The sequence below is a fragment of the Talpa europaea genome (genome assembly GCF_964194135.1).
Source record: "Talpa europaea genome assembly, chromosome: 2".
NCBI lineage: Eukaryota > Metazoa > Chordata > Mammalia > Eulipotyphla > Talpidae > Talpa > Talpa europaea.
In genome coordinates, this window is record NC_140068.1 from 32,112,883 (window position 1) to 32,132,809 (window position 19,927).

Genomic DNA, 19,927 nt, shown 5'->3' on the forward strand with positions numbered 1-19,927 from the left:
AGTAGAATTCAATTGGTTTATTTCTAACTCTGGAACTATCAAAATTTGACTTCTTGGCTTTCTACTTCTGATTGGATGAGCTATAATGGTACACTGTAGACACATTTAGACAAGAGTGTGAATATATTTCTCTCTATGACACTAACTTATCTCTAGGAGTCATGAAAAGGGGTCTTTATAAATTATATTTCTAACACTGAAATAAAGTGTTGTCTTTGATCTGATAGGAAAAAATTTCTGTACCTAAGGGAGTGAATTAATTCCAATATTTAATAAGATGCAGTCATTAGTAGACAACTTAAGTATTCATACTAGCACAGCACATTGAATTTCTACAGCATTGTAAAAATCTCATAATAATTCTGGAAAATGAAAATCTTTGAATGCTTGGCATTTATATTTGAGATGAGGGACAAATGACAAAAAGCAAGATATTTCAAATATAAGTAAATAACACTACTAATTGAACATAAAAATTAGCCCATTTTCAACATTAACTGCACTTAAAGCTACCTCAAACTTAAAAGCACTTACTATTCCATTTCAACAACTCTATGCTTCTGTATGACTATTATTTGAAGTAAGTACACTTACCAGAAAACCAGTCAGTACTGTCCAGTTATTTCATGGTGATAAGTGGGCTTTGAGGCTGTCTTTGCCTTTTAGAACAATGCTTTTCCAAGTCTCTGAAGCAGAAATCTTCATGAAGAATTCTAGGGGCACTATCAAATGTTCTATGTAACATTCAGACATTCGGACTTATTGCAACCCCTGAGCACCCTTGCTGATACAACCATTCAGAAAGGGCAGTGGAAGTTATGTCCCTAACACACTGCCAGACAAATGTCACCAGGCTCCAATGCCTGTTGACATGAGGCAGATTTGAAAAAGAGTTAATTTTTTTAAAGAGTTATTTATTTATGCGTACAAGAGCCAGGGTGTAGGCCAGAGATTCGGGGGTGGAGGGGCTGTGTGGTGAGAGGATTCACCAGAGACAGAGTGGGGAGCAGAACAGGCAGACCTACTGAAATATACTACTGAGGGGAGCAGCAGATGAAACAGGAGAAGTCTGCTGAGCCATGTGGGTAAGCTACCTGGCTAGCGTTTCAACTTGTGCTGCAGTAGTTGCTGATTGCTTTATAGTGCCAACCCCTAGGCCACCAGGGAGGCCCCCAAAAAACAGTTAAATTATAATAGATATCATGGGCTCCCCAGTGGCACAGAGGGTTGAACGCAGCGCTGGGAAGCTGTTGGCAGCCTCTGCAGCACAGGTTCGATTCTTAGCCAGCCAGGGAGATTCCCATATGGTGGGGCAGACCTCTCCAGTCGCCCGCTGCTCTCCTCAGCAGTGTATTTCAGTAGATCTGCCTGTTCTGCTCCCTGCTCTGTCTCTGGTGAATCCTCTCACCCTCCCACGCTTCTGGCCTGTACCCCAGCTCTTATATAAATAAAAAATAAATATTAAAAAAATAATTACTTAAAATAATAAAATAGATATCATTAGTTCCTTTGTGTTTTGTTTCTAATAAAACTGAATATATAAAAAGAAAGCAAAAAATAATTCTTTTGGCTTACCTGTAGTATCTTTCCTCAGAAATTGTAATTTAAAGTCCTATATTAATATTTTACTTTAGGCACTAGACAAACGATTATTTGGTTCAAAAAGTTCAAACTGTCTTGTTTATTCTTTGTAAACAATATTATCAACCTATAAGTTTATGCATTTTCTGTGAGCCAGGCACTGTGCAAAGTGCTTTGCAAATGTTATCTAACTTTGAGGGAAGTATTATTATTTTACAAATGAGGAAAATAAGGCTTAGTGAGATTAAATCAGTTGCTCAAAGTCACAAAGATGTCTGGAGGCAAGATTGATTTAATAGTATCTTTCTTTCCAATCTTGGTTTTCGTTTGTACTGAATTAAAGGAAATATTTAAAATTTATTCTCTAGAAAAAGAAGGGGAAAAGAAGAAAGCTGAGAAGAAAGTGACTTCTGAAACAAAAAAGAAAGGTATGGAATTCAAGAACAATTTAATACATAAATGGGGTGGTATCCATTTTTAATGCTACTGGTAAATCTATTGTTTTCTAGAAAATAATTCTCTCAATGTATTTCTAGTTATCGCTATTGCCAAGTGTTCCTGAGGTTTATAAATATTCCAAATAAAGTTGAAAGTGATAAATAATTGAAAGAAAATTCAAGCCTGAACACTTTTTAAAAGTTGTTACCAATTACTTTTTCCTTTCTTGGAAATGTTGCTCTAGTCTCTCTAATCTAGTACTTTACTTGACTGTGTGATGGATTTGATGATTGCTATTCAATTTATTCAATTAATAAACAATAATCTATTAAGAGAGTAAGTCATTTAATGCACAGGAAACTAATTAACTAACATTTAATGTACAGTTGATTGGTTTGCTATATTTTGTTCTTGGTTGTTTTCAGAGTGCTTTTAAAGTACCCAATGAGTCTTAGAGATATATGAACTTGTTATATATTGCGAGTGACTTGACTTAGCCAAGGAATATTTGATATATTTCTTTTACTATTGAAAAACTACTTAGCTATAGGATGATTAAATAATGCAATTTAATGCTTCCACTGTTGTGAAGATTTTTTTTTTAACTTTAGCAAAAATTTCTTCCCTTCCCATTCTGTTATGAAGGTAGTAGTTCATTCCTCTTTGACATAATTTAGGGCTCTGATTTAGAATTATTTTTACAAGATAAATTGGATATCTCAGTGGCAAATACGTGTGCCCTGAAATATATAAAAACTAAACAGGTGGAGGATTATACTTTTCTCATTTTACTAACAGAAAAAGAAGATGTCAAAAAGAAAACTGAGAAGGAAACTGCTACTGAAGTGAAAAAAAAAGGTATTGTACTTTCTGTGTTTCCTTAATAAGATTATGCTTGTTTGCTACATGAAAGAATCTTGGGGCAAAGTTAACAAATAGGGTACAGGTACTTCAATTTATCCATATGCAGGCTGTCAAAGCAAAAATTGCCCTTGACAAAGTAAAACAAAGCACAGGAGACTTTATTCAAGGCTACAGCAATGGCCTGAACTCAATTCCATTGAGACATTGAGCAGATTTTAAGAACAGAAATGGGGCGGGAGGGCAGTTGTAGACCATCTATTTGTTAATTGGCCTTACTCAAGAGAATGTAAGCTTTCTCTTATCTCCATGTCATGAGTGAAGTTTTACAACTTGGGACAAGGCAACCAAAGGTATGATTCCTTTCCTCCCACAGAAACTGGGAATAAACTTGCTGTCTTTCTGATACATTTCAAAGGGATGTTTTGCAGGTCCTTGAGAAAGGTATTCCTGGGTTTCAAAAGATTTATGTTTCAAGGGAGTAGGGAAAGAATTCATAATTACAAGTTTCTAAAGTAAATACTCTAGGGGAGGTTAGAAACATAAGGTCAGAAGGAAGCCAGTATAAAGTTTAATGAAGTTGAGAAGAACTTCAAGGCCACAACACTTAATGAACATAATGAAATTGAGGGGAGTATCATAGTATAATAACACCACTTTGCGAAGATAAGCAGAGAGAAAATAATTCATCCCATTAAGACATAAGGTTGTTCAATAGTTTAGACTTTTGCTTTAAATTTTTATTGTTGTTCAAACATGAGTATTGGCTTCGATTCTGGTTAAGTTTAAATGTAGGTGAAAAAAAGTAATTTCAAATATTATGGTTTTGTGATATGTGCTATCACCCTAAATATTTCCTCCACTAGTGTCAGTGATTCTTACAATTCCACCATTACAGACATTGTATTCCTTTGAGTTATGAAGGAATTGCCCTCTATTAAAATGCAAAGCTCTTAAGGCCTGTGGGTGTAAGGTAAGCAGCTAATTCCTCTCAGCCATTAACACTTAAAGTAAATGAGATTTCCAGATCTTCCCTGTATAATGATAAACTGAAAACAATGTCCTGGAAAATGAGTTAAAGATAAGGAAAGGAGAATGAAAAAAAGTTTCCAGGTAGAGCATTGTCTGAGGAAAGCAGGTCCAGCCGGTTGGTATTATTACATCCATCCCCTTCATAGGGAAGAACAGCAAATGTGAGAAGAAAAGGTGAGAGAACTTTTCAAGGTGTGAGAACTTGAAAAATGAGACCAGGGCCTCCCTGGTGGCACAAGGGTTTAAGCAACACACCATGAAGCAATCCACAGCCTCAGCAGCACAGAGTTCGATCCCCGGCCGGGCAGGGAGAAACCCACATGGTGAGGCAGACCTCTCCTGTCTCACCCGCAACTCCCCTCAGCAGTGTATTTCAGTCAGTCTGCCTGTTCTGATCCCCACTCTGTCTCTGGTGGATCCTCTCACCCCGTGCATCTCTGGCCTGTACCCCAGCTCTTGTATGCATAAATAAATAAATCTTTAAAAAAAAAAAAAGGAAAAGAAAAAGGAGACCAGAGGATGACAACCAGATGTCGACTCTTCTGAGTAAATAGCAGATAGGAATTATAGGAAATACCTAATGTCATGCTATAGGTGGTGTAAAATATTAAAAATGAAGATTTTCATAATTTTATGGCCATGAAATGTCTAGAAAAAGACATCTATATGCCTTATGGGCCTGGTAGTAGATTGCCAGTTACTTTCTTTCCCCCAAATTTTAATTATTTTGTACATATTATTGTTAGATTCTATTATATTATTGAACATACATTCTTTTTGTTTGATTTAAAATTTCTTTAATTGCCTGAAGAATATATATCTAATGGTAATAAAGGGACAATGCAATTCTTACTACCTGATGATAATGTAAAATTAGTTTCTCGAGAAACCATGTCAGTGATGGTTACATGATTGAACACTAAAGAGGAGCAAGGTTCTCCTTTGCACCATCATTTTTACTAAAACATTTGTTGAAAAAAGTTTTTAATTTTAATCCTCAAAGTAATTGTCATATGCAGGAAAATGAAAAATCAGAAAACTATCCTTTTAGCAAAACTCAGTGGCATGTGTGGTTGTTTTGTTTTGGTTTTAGTTTTTTGGTGCAAAGACAAAACATATTTATGTCCACTGAGTAGTGGGATAATCTGGCATTTTATACTATTGGGAGACTGGTATTAATAGCTCAGCAGTCATGTCAAACTGAGGTTGTGCACCACTGGCTAAAGAACTGATTATGCCAATATCACTTTGGAAAAGGCCAATGTTCATCCTTTGAGGGACAGACCACCTGGGTGTTTACAGAGCATATCTGGGGAGGGCTGCTCAGCTACTGTGTAAGAACAGGTTTCTCCTTGGAACCAGTTTTCTGTTTATCATTTTTTTAATTTTAATTACATAAAATACTATTGGCTCTTACATATCAGTTCAACTTTTTGATGGAAATATGCACAAGTGTTTAACCCCAAAATACTCAATATTGTGTGTGTGCATGTCTCTCTCTCTGTTGTGTGCATGTGTGTGTGTGTGTGTGTGTGTGTGAGCAAGAGAAAGAGAGAGAGAGAGAAGGAGAAGATTCAATATTGCTGGTTTTTAACTCATGCTTCTTTTTAGATTTTAAAAAATTCTACAATTATATTTTCATGGGAAAACAATATCATTTACAAACAAATAACCAGTTTGAAAATTTTATTATAAAAGATGTAAAAATTTCTAGATATAATGAAAAAAATTGAGAATAACCTGAAAACTTGATAAGCTGGGGTGCATGTCATTTCTCCTAAAATAGTCCGAGGAAAATGGCAGAGCATATAATGTCACTACTCTAGCCCCAAATAGGGACAGTAGCAAATTTACCAGGCATGAGATAGGTCTAAGTATTTATCTAATATATGGGTTTTACTTTGGTATTTTTTTTAAGTTTTTTATTTATTTATTTATTTATTTTTAAGATTTATTTATTTTATTTATACAAGCACTGGGTACAGTCAGAAGCATGGGAGGGTGAGAGAATTCACCAGAGCCAGAGCAGGGAGCAGAGCAGGCAGAGTGACGAAGTACACTGCTGAGGGGAGCAGCGGGCGGCAGGAGAGGTCTGCGCGCCATGTGGGACCCTCACCTGGTGGCCGGGGATTAAACTGGCACTGCAGAGGCTGCGGGCAGCTTCACAGCCCAGCGCTCAACCGTTGCGCCACCGGGGAGGCCCTATATATATCAACTTTAATATTATTTTTGTTCATCTAACATATACATTTTATGTTATATTGCTATTTTTATTTATTAGATTTCTATTTATTCATGTGCAGATGCAAATAAATCTAAGATAAATGAGCTTCTACTGCTTAAATCTGGTCAATCTTACATTGCTAATGATCCAAGTTAGGGAAAATATATGTAGGGTCTTATATAACTTTTATAGTTATAAAACTATCAGCTCATGAATTAGTAATACCTTAAACTGGATAACTGATGCATCAAGTTTCATTGTATCTTTTTCGTATGTATTTCAAGTTGTCGATGGTGAGGAAAAAAAAAATTGGAAAAACATCATGCCAAATGAAAAAGAAAAAAAAATCACCAGGATATATTTGTAATTTCTTGAAGTCTGTTTTGGCCTGAAGAAATACCATGGGGAAAAAAAGCAATCAAAAGAGGAACGAAAAACCTCTTAGGAACTTCTTAGGTTTGCATCAGACTTCAGTGCTAGAGATACAAACCACTCTAGTTAGTATACACAGAAGGGATTCTATCTAATTGGTAAACACGAGCATGATCCAAGGATTGAAGGAGCTAAAACCAAGGGGATGCTATTGGACCACAGTGCACCAGGGCACATCACTGGCCAGGAAGCTGCTTAGTTCATCAAAGTTTCCTCTTCACATCATCAGACCAGACATCAGAAATGTTGAGCAACCTCCAGCAATTTATCCATACCAAAGTGTTCTTGCTTACTAACGCATTTCTGCTTTTCAGTCTCCTGTAAGTGCATCTAATCTGTAGAATGAGATAGTCTGTAAATGATTTTGAAAGATGGCAGGTATTTGGCATTTTAATTTTTTCCAACTGAAAGGACGCAGAATGGAAGTTGAAAGATGCTATCCTAGATATCTAACATGAAGACACTTTCAAAACTGTTGCAGAACAAATACATGTGAGATGGTTTTTAAGACTTTGAGTAGCATAATGGACAAACTATCTTTGAATTTCCCCAAATTTGAAAAGGATGTCTCCATCAAATAACACTATAAAATTTGTCAATTTGCACTGCTCACAAGACATACTTAGGTGCAGTCTATTTTGTTCATCACTGAAACTGAATATTCTTCCTCTCTTCATTCCATAAAGTGATGCTTTGATGAAATAATTTTCTTAGTGCCTGATGAGATTACAATCATTTTAAAAATTACTAAGTTGCTTTGACTCACAATGAACAATTAAAACTTGGGGAAAATACATAGACAGAAGTTTAGTTTCTCTGGGTGGTCCTTTGGAGTTATAAATTATTTTAAATATTTATTTAAATTTATTTAACCTATATGCTTATGTGCCTATTAATTATGAAGATATGCTGGCTTAGTAACTGAAAAATAATGGTGTAAAATGATGTTCCATTCTTACACTCTTCAAAATGATGTTTTAAAAAGAATTTTCTGAATAAAAATATAAATGGCAAGAAGGATCTTAAAAATCCAGACTATCTTTTCTGGAAAAAGCTGTTAGAAAAGGATCAAATTCACTTAGTCATTTATTCTTACATACATTTTTTTGTGTGTCGGAAACAGCCACCAAATGTCAAATAGATACCAAGCATCTTACTACTACTAATTACACAGAGGTACATAAACAGAGAGAAGCCCTGCCTGAAGGAAGCTCACAGTTAGAAATAATAGAGGCATACAGTGTATAGTTGGATTAAATGTCCGCAAATACAGCTTAAGGTAAGGGTCATGGAGAAAACATAATTGGCGCAATGATGGAAACAATGGGTGGGGAAGGCATATATTTAGTAAGATAAGTTTATCAGTGCAGGCTTCTCAGATTTAAGACAGGAAACAAAACAGTGTGTCAATTGCTATGATATATTGGAAGGATCCAACCATTGATGTTTGCATCTTTGTGCGATACAGTGATGATGTTGTGTGTGTAAGAGATGTCTATGTGTGTTTTGTATGGGAAGAAATGCCACGGGTCAGAATTTGCGGGGACCTGTGTACGTGTTAGGACTTATTAAAAGTGTAATAGGAAATCCATGAGTATGTTATCAGTGGGGAAAATATTTTGATTTTTAATTCAGAAACATTTTCATTTGGATAAGGTGCTAGGAGAGAAGAGAAGAGGTAAACCAATTTAAAAAGGTGGTATTTTTTGAGATAGAGAAGCTTTTGTGGGGAAAAAAACTTTGAGTAGTGTAATGACATGGGAACAATCATGTGTATGTTAAGTTTCAGATGCATGTAATGCATCATCCAAATTTTCTATCAGGAACCATTTTAAGTGCTTTGCAAAGGTTAACTCATTAAATCTTTATAATAAATGAAGAACTATGCTGTTATAATCCTCATTATAAAATAAGGCACCTAAGACACAGAGCAGCAAAGTGAGTTGCGCAAGGTCACACAGTTAGCAAATGTCAGGGCCAAGATTTTAACCCAGACAATGTGGCTCCAAAGCCCATATGCTCACTCTGAATAATCAATTAGATATTTGGACTGGAGGTTAGAGGAGATTCTAAAGTGAACCTAGAAATACAGCAATTCATATAGAGGGTAGACAATGCTCTCAGAATAGATGAGATTACCCAGAGAAGAGTGTCAAAAGAAAAAGAGGAAATAATATAGAACTAAAACATGAGAAATTCCAACATTTAGATATTAGATGGGAAATAATGCAATAGTGAATGAAAGGAATTGTCAAATTGGTTAGGAAAAGCAAAATAGTTGCTATTAGAAACATTTCAAAAGTGGGTGTTTCAAGAAACAACAAGTTATTAACTGTGAATGTTACTCAGAAGTTATGATATGAGGTCAAAAGCAAAAGCAACTTTGGTGCAGGGAAGGAATAAAGTCTAATTGGAACAGAAATACAAAAGCAGAGAAGAAAGTATACAATTTGTTTAAACTCATGAGGACATAATAAATAGAGTCTTTTTCACTTATTTCATTTTGCTTTTGGGAGTTGAATTTACAGTTTGATGAACATAGTAATTAGTAAAAATCTAAAAGATAAATTTAGAATTCATTGTTTGATGAACATATGGATGGAAAAAATAATCTGCTTGTTTTGGAGGTAATACCATAGTTGCTCTGATAGTAAAAAGTTGTTTTTCAAGTTATATAGAGGAATCTATCTAGACTGTCTTATAAAAAGAAGCATGCATTTATAAGACATTATAATATAAGATTAAGCATCTCAGATGATAAAACTAAAATTCCAATAGTTAACTACATTTTGTGTTGAAAGCCTCCATTTTAGGGCCTCCTTGATGGTTTAGGGGTAAAATCTAAGACTATTACCAATATGGCTTGAGCTCAATCCCCATCCAGGGTGCAAAACCAAATATGATGTAACAGACCTCTCCTATCTTGCCCGCTGCTCCCCTTAGCGTATATTTCAGTAAACCCAGCTGTTCTGCTCCCCAGTCTGTCTCTGGTGAATCCTCTCACTACCTGCACCTATGACCTACACCTCAGTTCTTCTACACATACAAAAAAGTCTCCATTTGAAAAAGAGATATATTCAAACTGCCCTTGATGTTTACTAAATGTCAAAGGGTAAGCTTGTATTTTCTAAGAAACACACTTTCAGCTAAAATATCTCACTACAATTTTACATCAAAATATTCTGTGGCGATAAATTGACTTGATAAAACTAATTCAGTATAAATCTCATTGGTCTTGCATTATTTATTTTTTATTTATTTATTATGCATATAAGAACTGGGATGCAGGCCAGAGGTGTGGGGGGGTGAGAGGATTCACCAGAGACAGAGCTGGGAACAGAACAGGTAGATTGACTGAAATACACTGCTGAGGGGGGCAGTGGGCAAGTCAGGAGAGGTCTGCTGTGCCATGTGGGTATCTCCCCAGCTGGGGATCGAACTCATGCTCAGTGACTGTGGACAGCTTCATAGGTTGCGTCTTAACCCCTTGCACCCCCAGGGAGGCCCAGTCTTGAGGTATTTCTAAAGGATATACCATATCTATTTGTATAGAAGATTTTCAATTAATGTATGGGGGCAAATATTGAATTCACAACAAACTAAAACCTTTAGTTATTTGATTTCTCTGTATTATATTAAGATCTGCTTTTGTGGCTGAGAAATTACAAAGAATCCATAATAGTTTATTATTTAATATATCATTTAATTTTTGCCTGCTAGATAGGATATCATGTGTTTTAACTTATGAATCTTTTGTAATAAACTGTTCTAGTTATTAGAGCTCAAAATAATTTACATAGTAGATTGTCTACCACTAAAATATACTTATATGTAATAAAAATTAAACTTCCTTGACATATTTGTATGTGCAGATGTAATTCAGCAAGATAATATGTAGTATCTTTCATATGTGTCCATTGTTAAATTTCAATATAAAAGAGCAAAGCTTTATTTCCGAGACTTGTATTTTGAGAACATTATACCTTTTAATGTTCCATCTCTTTCTATTTGAAAAAACTTGGTTTTAGAAAGTTATATTTGATTTTGTATTTTGCCCACATGTATTAGGACAAGATTTGAAAAATGCACCAGCTTAGCATTATTTATTAGACACTTTGCAATCAAGATTAATTCATTTCAGAATTTTACCTATTTTGTAGTAACCTGCCAGTTAATATCAAGTTGTAAAATACAGATAAGTCACCCTTTTCAGTGAATTTGGAACAGATATATTAATATATGTTCTACATGAATAATTGAAAATCTGGCACAAATAAGATGTGATTTAATCAGTAATTCCCAGTTCTTCTTGGGGGGTGTTCCATAATTACAGGGCAACAGCAGATTACTTTCAAGTTAGCATTTTGTTCCCAGATAAATTAGGTTCCCAGTCTGAGTTCAGATGATGGTGACTTGACTATATTAAAAACATTTACAATGCTTGAGTTGCTTTGAAGGCAAGAGAATGTATTTTCAAGTGTTTTGTAATGATAGAAGTCCAGTAAGACAATAATTGCTTATTCTTTTGAAGGCAAGGGAACTTGGAATGGAATAATTTACCAAAGTCTACTGCCTTGTTACTTGATATGATATCTTTGATTACCTCTTATATCACATTATCCAGATAGAAGCTAACCTGCTTCAGAGAAGATGAGAGGGAATTAATATCATGTCATGCTGTGGCACCTCTGAGATAATCCTCCATGTTCCAGCTTTTGGTTAGAATCATAAAAAAAGATATTTGGCCCCAATGTAAAAACAATGGAAAGAATTTTGAAATGAATTTTAAAACTCAGGGAGAAAGTCAGTTTTTTGACAGCTTGAATGGAAAACCTGAATTGAGTCATATTGGTGGTTCTTATGGGTTCACGCCTGAAATAACATTTGTGATTAGACTGGAGAAATATTGTTTGTTTTTGCTTATACCATAGATTCTATCACTTGAGCAAATGATTAAAATCTGTGTGTAGGATATTTGGACTGAAATGTGAAATGTAAAAGTGAGGGTGATTCTTTAAAACTAAGTTAGAGGGCCTCCCCTGGTGGTGCAGCAGTTCAGCGCTGGGCTGCGAAGCTGCCCACAGCCTCTGCAGCACTGGTTCGATCCCCGGCTGCCGGCAAGGGTCCCACATGGCGCACAGACCTCTCTTGTCGCGCCTGCTGCTCCCCTCAGCAGAGTATTTCATCAGTCTGCCTATTCTGTTCCCTGCTCTGGCTCTGGTGAATTCTCTCACCCTCCTGTGCTTCTGACTGTATCCAGTGCTTGTATACATAAATAAATCTTTAAAAAACAAACAAACAAACAAAGTTAGAGTAATAAAACCATAGTAAAATGAAGTTGTTATTCCATGAGGGAAAATTAAAAGCAAAACATACAAATTTATAACAATCAGAGGTTATTTCCAGGTAGTAGAAATATGTTTGTTTGTTTTCTTAAAGATTTATTTATTTATGCATACAAGAACTGGGGTACAGGCCAGAGGTGTGGAGGGTGGTGAGAGGATTCACCAAAGACAGAGTGGGGAACAGAGCAGGCAGACTGACTGAAATACACTGCTGAGGGGAGCAGCGGGTGAGTCAGGAGAGGTCTGCTGTGCCATGCGGGTGGCTCCCTGGGTGGGGATCGAACTCATGCTGCAGTAGCTGCAGATTGCTTCATAGGTTGCATCTTAACCCCTTGAGCCACCAGGGAGGCCCAGAAATACGTTTTGTTTTGTTTTTTAATTGGTTTACAGACTAGAATAAGGGAGAATTTAAGCTGCCATCTATAGAGAAAATATGGAGAGTATTATAGAAATGTAACTCAAATTAGGATAATACAGTGTGGCAAATAAAAACAAGAGAAATTTCAGATTCCACTAAGTAAAATATTATCTCTAAAGACTGAAATCCTGGGCCTCCCCTGTGGCACAGCGGTTGAGCTTGGTCTGCGAAGCTGCCCGCAGCTTCTGCAGCACCAGTTCAATCCCCGGCTGCTGGGCGAGGGTCCCGCACGGCGTTCAGACCTCTCCTGCTGCCCGCTGCTCCCCTCAGCAGTGTACCTCGTTCCTTCTGCCTGTGTTCTGCTCCCTGTTCTGGCTCTGGTGAATTCTCTCACCCTCCCGCGCTTCTGACTGTACCCAGTGTTTGAATAAATAAATAAATCTTTAAAAAAAAAAAAAAAGAAAAGAAGAAGACTGAAATCCTTCCACTGTACTTTGTAGTATTAGAATCTCACATGGATAAGTGCATTTAATTTTAGCAAAGATCTTTTGTAACAAATCAGATTACATTCAGAAGAGAGTACTTTGGGAATGTGGATATTTATTAATAAAACAAGAAACCAAAGTGACTATCAAAGTCACATCCATAACTTTGATATACTCCCTTGGTTAAATGTAGATTTACTCTTTACTCCTGAGAATTAGGACTCAATGAGTGAAGTTAGAATACAATGTGAACTGTTCAAGATAAACAATATGATTAGATTAAATTTAAGGATGTGGACTGAGGTTTTCCAAAATTAAACATAAGGCTAGATAAACGATATCTGGATTATTTAACCTCTGAAATAAAGTTTTTTTTTATTGTGATGATTTTAAATTTCACCATTTGTCAACCTCTCCTAACTGGTCAATTATTAAAAAATAAAAAAAGGATATGTTTCATCAAGAATTGATTCCACAAAGTAAGGTCATAGTGAATGTTCCCTGTATATAACTTGAATTTATATACTCTCCTGTCTGCTTAGTATAGCATAAAACATTAGTCTGCATCTAATCAGAGCATGTTTTATTAATGTCTGTATAAAAACAGAATACTATGAAAGAAAAGTAAAATATATACCATATATGGAATAATTACTAGTTTTCCCTAAGGTTAAAAAAAATATATCTTGAGCTATCTCAGAGGGAAAACTCCAATGGCAATGAGCTTCAGCTTGGAGGGATTGTATAAAATTAGTTATGATACAAAAGATGTGAAAAAGTTTTCAAACAACATAAGTTTTCAGGCTGGAAGATAAGAATTATGATTATGTTTTAGGAAAATAATACATATATAATAAGTAATTGAAGAAGGACTGGAACGTAATTGTATATATTGATATATGTGTGTGTGTGTATTCTAAATATATATGTGTATGTATGTGTGTGTGTGTGTGTGTGTGTATATATTTCCAAAATATAATTTCAATTTTCAGGGGAAAAAATGTAGCACTGCCCCTATCCTGCTAGTTACATTACTCTTAAAAGGTCAAACAGATGAGCAAATGAAAAGGTCAATAGTAAAACACATTAGAAACAGAATAGATAAAAATAATTGTACCAAAAGATACTTGCTGATGTAGAAGTGAGAACATTCTCAAGTTATTGAACAAAGAAAAGGACAAAACACATGACACAGAACATGTGAAACAAGTTGGTCAGTAGATGGTTATGAAATACTTGGGCCTTCTCCTCCCTAAAAGTATGTGTATTCACCAAAGTTTCTAGGAATTGATTCTACTATTTATTGCTCCACTAGGCCTCTATGCAGTATGGGTTCAGTGGACATTTGTCAAGTAAGTGCAGAGTCTTTTGAAATGGTGCTGCCCAGTATTTCTATTAACTTTTAGAAATAGATTTTTAATAATCCATTCTTTTCTTTCTGAGACTACTCTTTCCAAACTGTTCCCCTTTTTAATCCTCCACTTTTTCACATTTCTTTGCTATGCATTCCTTTGTAATTGCCTAAGAAAATAGTTAGAAAAGAGGTCTTATTAGCTCTGACCATTGACTCCATGAAAAACTTCATCCATCTCCTTATGTTCTTTGCCTTCTTGATTGCATACAATTCAATGCAATGCAATATAATACAAACAATACAATGCAACACAGAACTTCTTCACTTGTGATTGTGTTGCACTGTGATCCACTCAAGGTAACTTGAAAACATCTTAAGTTGAAAATGCTTTTAATGAACCTAACCTACTAATCATTATATCCGAGCCCAGCCTATGTTCATGTGCTCAGAACACTTATATTAACGTATAGCTTGGCAAATATCATCTAAACACATAACCTATTATATGATTAAGTATTGAATACTTCTTGAAATTTACCAAATATTGTATTGCAAGTGAAAGACAGGCATGATGGATTTTGATAGCAGAAAACACAATATCCCAAAAATGCTGGCAACAACAGAAAACTGCATAGTATGGGTTTTTTTCTTTCATGCTTGAGTGGCTGATGGGGATCTGTGGCTAACTGCTGCTGCCTGCAATCATGAGAGGGTAGCACAGGGCATATGGTTAGTCCAGAAAAAGATCAAAATTCAAAATAGGTTTACACTGAATGCATATAGTATAATGCAACATTTTGCATTGTTGTAAAGCTGAAAAATTGCAAATGAATTGGGGCCCCTCCAGACTTAAAATGTCCATACTTACAGGAGCAACTTTTGTGCTTATGCACAGATTGTTATTCCGTCTGCTAACTCAGGAATGTCTCTCCAGCCATACTTTTCTCTGAAAATTTATTTTGATTTCTACTGATTATTCCCAGTAGCATACAATTTCCTGTACATTGTGAGATAGATAGATAAAATTTATTAAAAAATAGTCCGACTCTTGATGCCACTTTTCTCTCATATTATTGGTCCATTTTGCAGATCCCATTTACAGCTAAACACTTTATGTGTTGTCTACGCTCTCCTTCCAGTTTCTCATGTATCCAATCCAACGGCTTTCATCAATTCTTGTCAGCATTACTATTGATTGTCACATTGCCAAATCCAAATGTGATTTCTCAGTTCTCAAGAGCATTTGACAACTAAGCCTTCTTTCTTCATGCAGTCTCTTGAACAATACTTTTCCTTTTAACCTCTCAGGTGCTGGTTTCCTACTTTTCTTCCTGGTATCTAAAAAATAAAAGAAGTACCCCAGCACTCAATTCTATGTCTCTTCTCTTTATCTGTACTCACTTCCTAAGTAACCTCCTAAGGCCTGGAATTTTAATACCACCATTATAATAATGAGTCCCGAATGTATATCTTCAGATCTGTTATCTCCTAAAACTCCCCATTTATCTAGCCACTTGTCTATTGCACATCTCCATTTAAATATCTAGTAGACATCCTCAAATTAATATGGCTTGCAAAAATACAAGCTCAAAATTGCATACACACTGAGATCATAGAATGTTTCCTGTACTCATTTCAGTAAATTATTACATCATTCTTCTTTTGCTAGACTCAAATCACCATAGTCACTCATAGCTCCTTGGTTTCACCTCTTTAATCTCTCTTTAAATTCTGTTACCTTCATCTTTAAAATATTTTTTGTAGATGACCACCTCTCATTCTTTAAGAACCATCCCACTTTGTGTACCATCTTGGGCTTCTAACAGCAGGGCACACTGCAATCATGAGAGGAAAGCACAGGGCATATGGTTAGTCCAGAAAAAGATCAGAATTAGCAACAGTAATAAAACAATAGCAACAGTAATAAAAACACTAAATAAACTAAATAAAACACTAATGAAAAACTAATAAAAACACTAAATTAAAAAAAACACTTAATAAACACTAAATAAAACGATAGCAACAGTAATAAAAACACTAAAAGTCTCAGCAACTTTGACAATGTTGACTTCCTGTTCGTGCAATATGTTGGGAAAGAAACTACTCATTGTAGTCTCGCAGGCACCCAGGCTGATGGAAGCACCACCTCCATCTGCTTCTACTTTTATAGAGTCTTCCATCTCTTTCAGAGTAAAATCTAAGCTCTCTACTAGCTGTAAGACTCCTCATGAGCTAGTTGCTGATGAAGACTCCAGGGCAGCACTTCTGCACCAAGGTCATTAACTAAAGTCTAGCCACAAACATCCTTGCCATTTCATATCATTTGCTTTTAGAAAAAAAGTTCTCATTCCCAGGGAATACATAATTTCAGCATTTAGGTTTTGCAAGTATATGCAAGTTTTTTTTTTAATATTTATTTATTTATGCATACAAGAGCTGGGGTACAGGCCAGAGGTGTGGGGGGTAAGAGGGTTCACCAGAGACAGAATGGGGAACAGAACAGAGGATTGACTGAAATATACTGCTGAGGGGAGCAGCGGGTGAGTCAGGAGAGGTCTGCTGCACCATGTGGGTAGCTCCCTGGCCAGGGATCGATCTTGTGCTGCAGTGGCTAAGGATAGCTTCATAGGTTGCATCTTAACCCCTTGCACCACCAGGGCAACCTAGTATATGCAAGTTTTGATTTTCCATTTCAACTGAATTTTAGCCTCACTCAAATGACAGCTATAATCAATGTATGAAGTCTTTAGTTAGCAAGTGGTTTTAATAAAACCATAGACAGAAAGCTAATCAATATATTAGTTATTCTTCCTTGTTTATAGAAAGTTTATAAAATGTAATACATATTTAAAATGGTACAATTTCAGTTTTGTTATAAAATGCTCACTATGAAAGCATTTAGCCTTGATAAGAAGGAATGAATGTGTGAAAGTCAGCACAAAAGAAGTAGTCCAGAATAACCAATTAGGAATGGGAAAGGGAGGTAAGGTGAGAGTTAAAAACTGCAGGTTGGAAGCAAGTCTTCATTCAGTTTGAGGCATTGTTGATACTAGGAATAAACTATCTTTGTGTACCACTGCCTCCGTTAGGTAGAGTTTATAAATATGACGGATTCAAAAGGCTTATATTCTTGCCTGATGAAAAACTGTATTGACAAAAGCTGACACTAGACAATGAAAATTGCTCCCTCTGGAATTCCTGTTCCTCCTCATGCTGCATATTTGGTGAATGGCTCATCCCTTTAATTCCAACATGACTCAAGGTGGATTTAAATTCTCATTACTGATCCATATGCTACTCAACTAAGCATGTGAGTCAGTGTCTTGTCCATAGGCTTTTTAACAAGGGCAAAAGGAAGATGGCCTCTTAAGTAACAGGAGTCCCAGAAATACTATGTGGTTATGTTTATATACTCTGACAGCCAATACCTATAATAACGCTGACATATAGAAACAGAAAAAAGGTGAAAGGTGGAATTTCAACAGAACAAATCTAGGATCCAACTATCCCTGGAAGCCACAATCCCACTGATCACCTGCCATTGGGTTGCATTATTTTTTTTAAGATTTATTTATTTATGCATACAAGAGCTGGAGTACAGGCTGGAGATGCTTGGGGTGAGAGGACTCACCAGAACAGAGCAGGCAAACTGACTGACTGAAATACACTGCTGAGGGGAGCAGCAGTGAGACCGGAGTGGTCTGCTATGCCATGTAGGTTACTCCCTGGTCGGCTGGGGATTGAACTCGTGCTGCAGAGGCTGTGGATTGCTTCACAGTGCAGTGCTTAACCCCCTGCGCCACCAGGGGGGCCCAGTTTGCATTATTTAATTAATCCCTCTGTCCAAATTAGTTTGTGTTGGGATGCTGCCATTTGTAGTCTAAATGTCCATTACTAAATGAAGCATTCATACACATTTAGAATAATTATTAAGATTTAAAAACGTTTCAATCATAGAGGTAGGTAAATTATATAGCATGGATTTTGTGGTTGATGGATCCCAGCTTGCTGCATGCATTCTTGTAGAGGAAAATAATTTTTTCTGTAATATTTGTTCATAGATGTAATACATAGTAATGTGTTTTAGAGTAATAAACACACACACATACAAGATTCCACTTAGAAAGGAAAATATATTTGTCACTTCAGCACTTATGTGTTAATGTAATTAACAAATTTTGACTGAAATAAATGGTGACTATCTTTTTATTTTGTAAATAAAAAGGAAACCAAAACCCAAATGATTCTTTAAATAATGTATTTGAGTTTAAACTTACCTTTCTTTTGGCCTTTCAATTTGAAAAGTTAGCATTTTATAGCAGGATTATAATATTAACAGTATGTTTATAATCTCCTCTAGTAAGTATAGATACAAAGAGCCCACTCTCCTTTCTGTTACATGGTAATCCATGATTTTACTATTATGTTTTTGTTATTTTTCTTCTAACAGTCCCTTGATAGTACATATACTTTTTCTCTTATAATCTGCAGTATCTACTGCATTTCCAGGAGGTTTTCTTTTTTTTCTTTCTTTCTTTCTTTTTTTTTTTTTTTTTGTGGGACCCTCGCCGGTGGCTGGGGATCGAACTGGCACTGCAGAGGCTTGCCTTGCAACGGGCAGCCTTGCAACCCAATGCTCAACCACTGCGCCACCAGGGGAGGCCCTCTAGGAGGTTTTCATAGCTATAATTGTCATTATTGAGAAAGATGACTTCACCAATTACTCTCTCTTTTTCCAGTTCTAATCAGTTTGCTGCCCACCTACAGTGTCCTGTAATCTCTCTTTAACTTATAACAAGATTACTTCTGTAAACCTCAGATATGCATAGTCCTTACATGCTGAATCCCATGGGAAACATACAACTCAATATTCCCAAGGACTATTCTGAGACTAAATTTGGATCATATAATAAGTGTTATGAACAGTACTGGGTAAATGTATTTTATCCTGTGATAGGTTTCCCCTTAGAGAAGCAAAATAGGTTGAATGCAAACAGGATGGAGAGAAGTGAGTAAATTATGGTAAGAGTGAAAATGAAAGTGGGAAGCTAGGTCCTAATTAGAAAGGTAGCTGATCATGATCAGTTTTGAGGGAAAACCTAGGTACCTGACATTCCATTTGGCAGATAATGGAGAGTCTCTGATGGTGCAAAAGCAAGGGGTTAATATGATCATATATATGCTTGCAAATGTTAACTTGCCAAATTTTGTCAGTGAGGAGAAACAAAGAGAAATAATAATAGGTATTATAGGTATTATATTAATATAATTAAATACCTATAATATTATGGGTATTATATTAATAGGTTCAAACCTATTAAGCTAGTGCTGGTAGAATTAAGGAGGCCTGTTGCAACATGGAGTATATGGAGAAGATAGTCTATAAAACATAGAGGAAACTAACAGTGTACGACTGACATTCAGAACAAGGGAAAGAAAATATATATTGGTATTTACTTAAGTGGATTTCAACAAAGTTCCCAGACAATTTTAGATCTCTAGTGTTTTCTCACTTTTAATTAGAATGATGTTAGTAAATGAAGATAAAAGAATCAGAGTGAAATAGCTTTTTCCTGTCATAATGACTCTTGAAAGCACATTTGTTTTCATGTCAGCATTTAATTTGTCTGGTTAAGTCAACATTGTTAAATAATGTTATGGGAAACCCAAGGATTATTTCCTTTTCCCCATTTATTAGTAATGTTTAATTTTTGTTCATTTTTAATGTGGTCTTTTTGTTAGTCATTTTGTCTCTGGACTTAAAAAAAAAACCCAAAATTTAAAAAAACAAAAACAAAAACATGAGGGACCCTATCT

At 35.7% G+C, this 19,927-nt stretch overlaps 1 protein-coding gene across 1 annotated transcript in view; it reads left to right on the forward strand.

The window, feature by feature from the left end:
* Positions 1-19,927, forward strand: part of TRDN (triadin) — a gene marked incomplete at both ends in the record, with an annotated part of 274,757 nt that overhangs the window by 120,463 nt on the left and 134,367 nt on the right. Inside the window, 2 exons of the mRNA XM_084258151.1 lie at positions 1,950-2,009; positions 2,818-2,877. Coding sequence (XP_084114277.1) covers positions 1,950-2,009; positions 2,818-2,877 — 120 coding nt within the window. The remainder of the gene's footprint in view (positions 1-1,949; positions 2,010-2,817; positions 2,878-19,927) is intronic.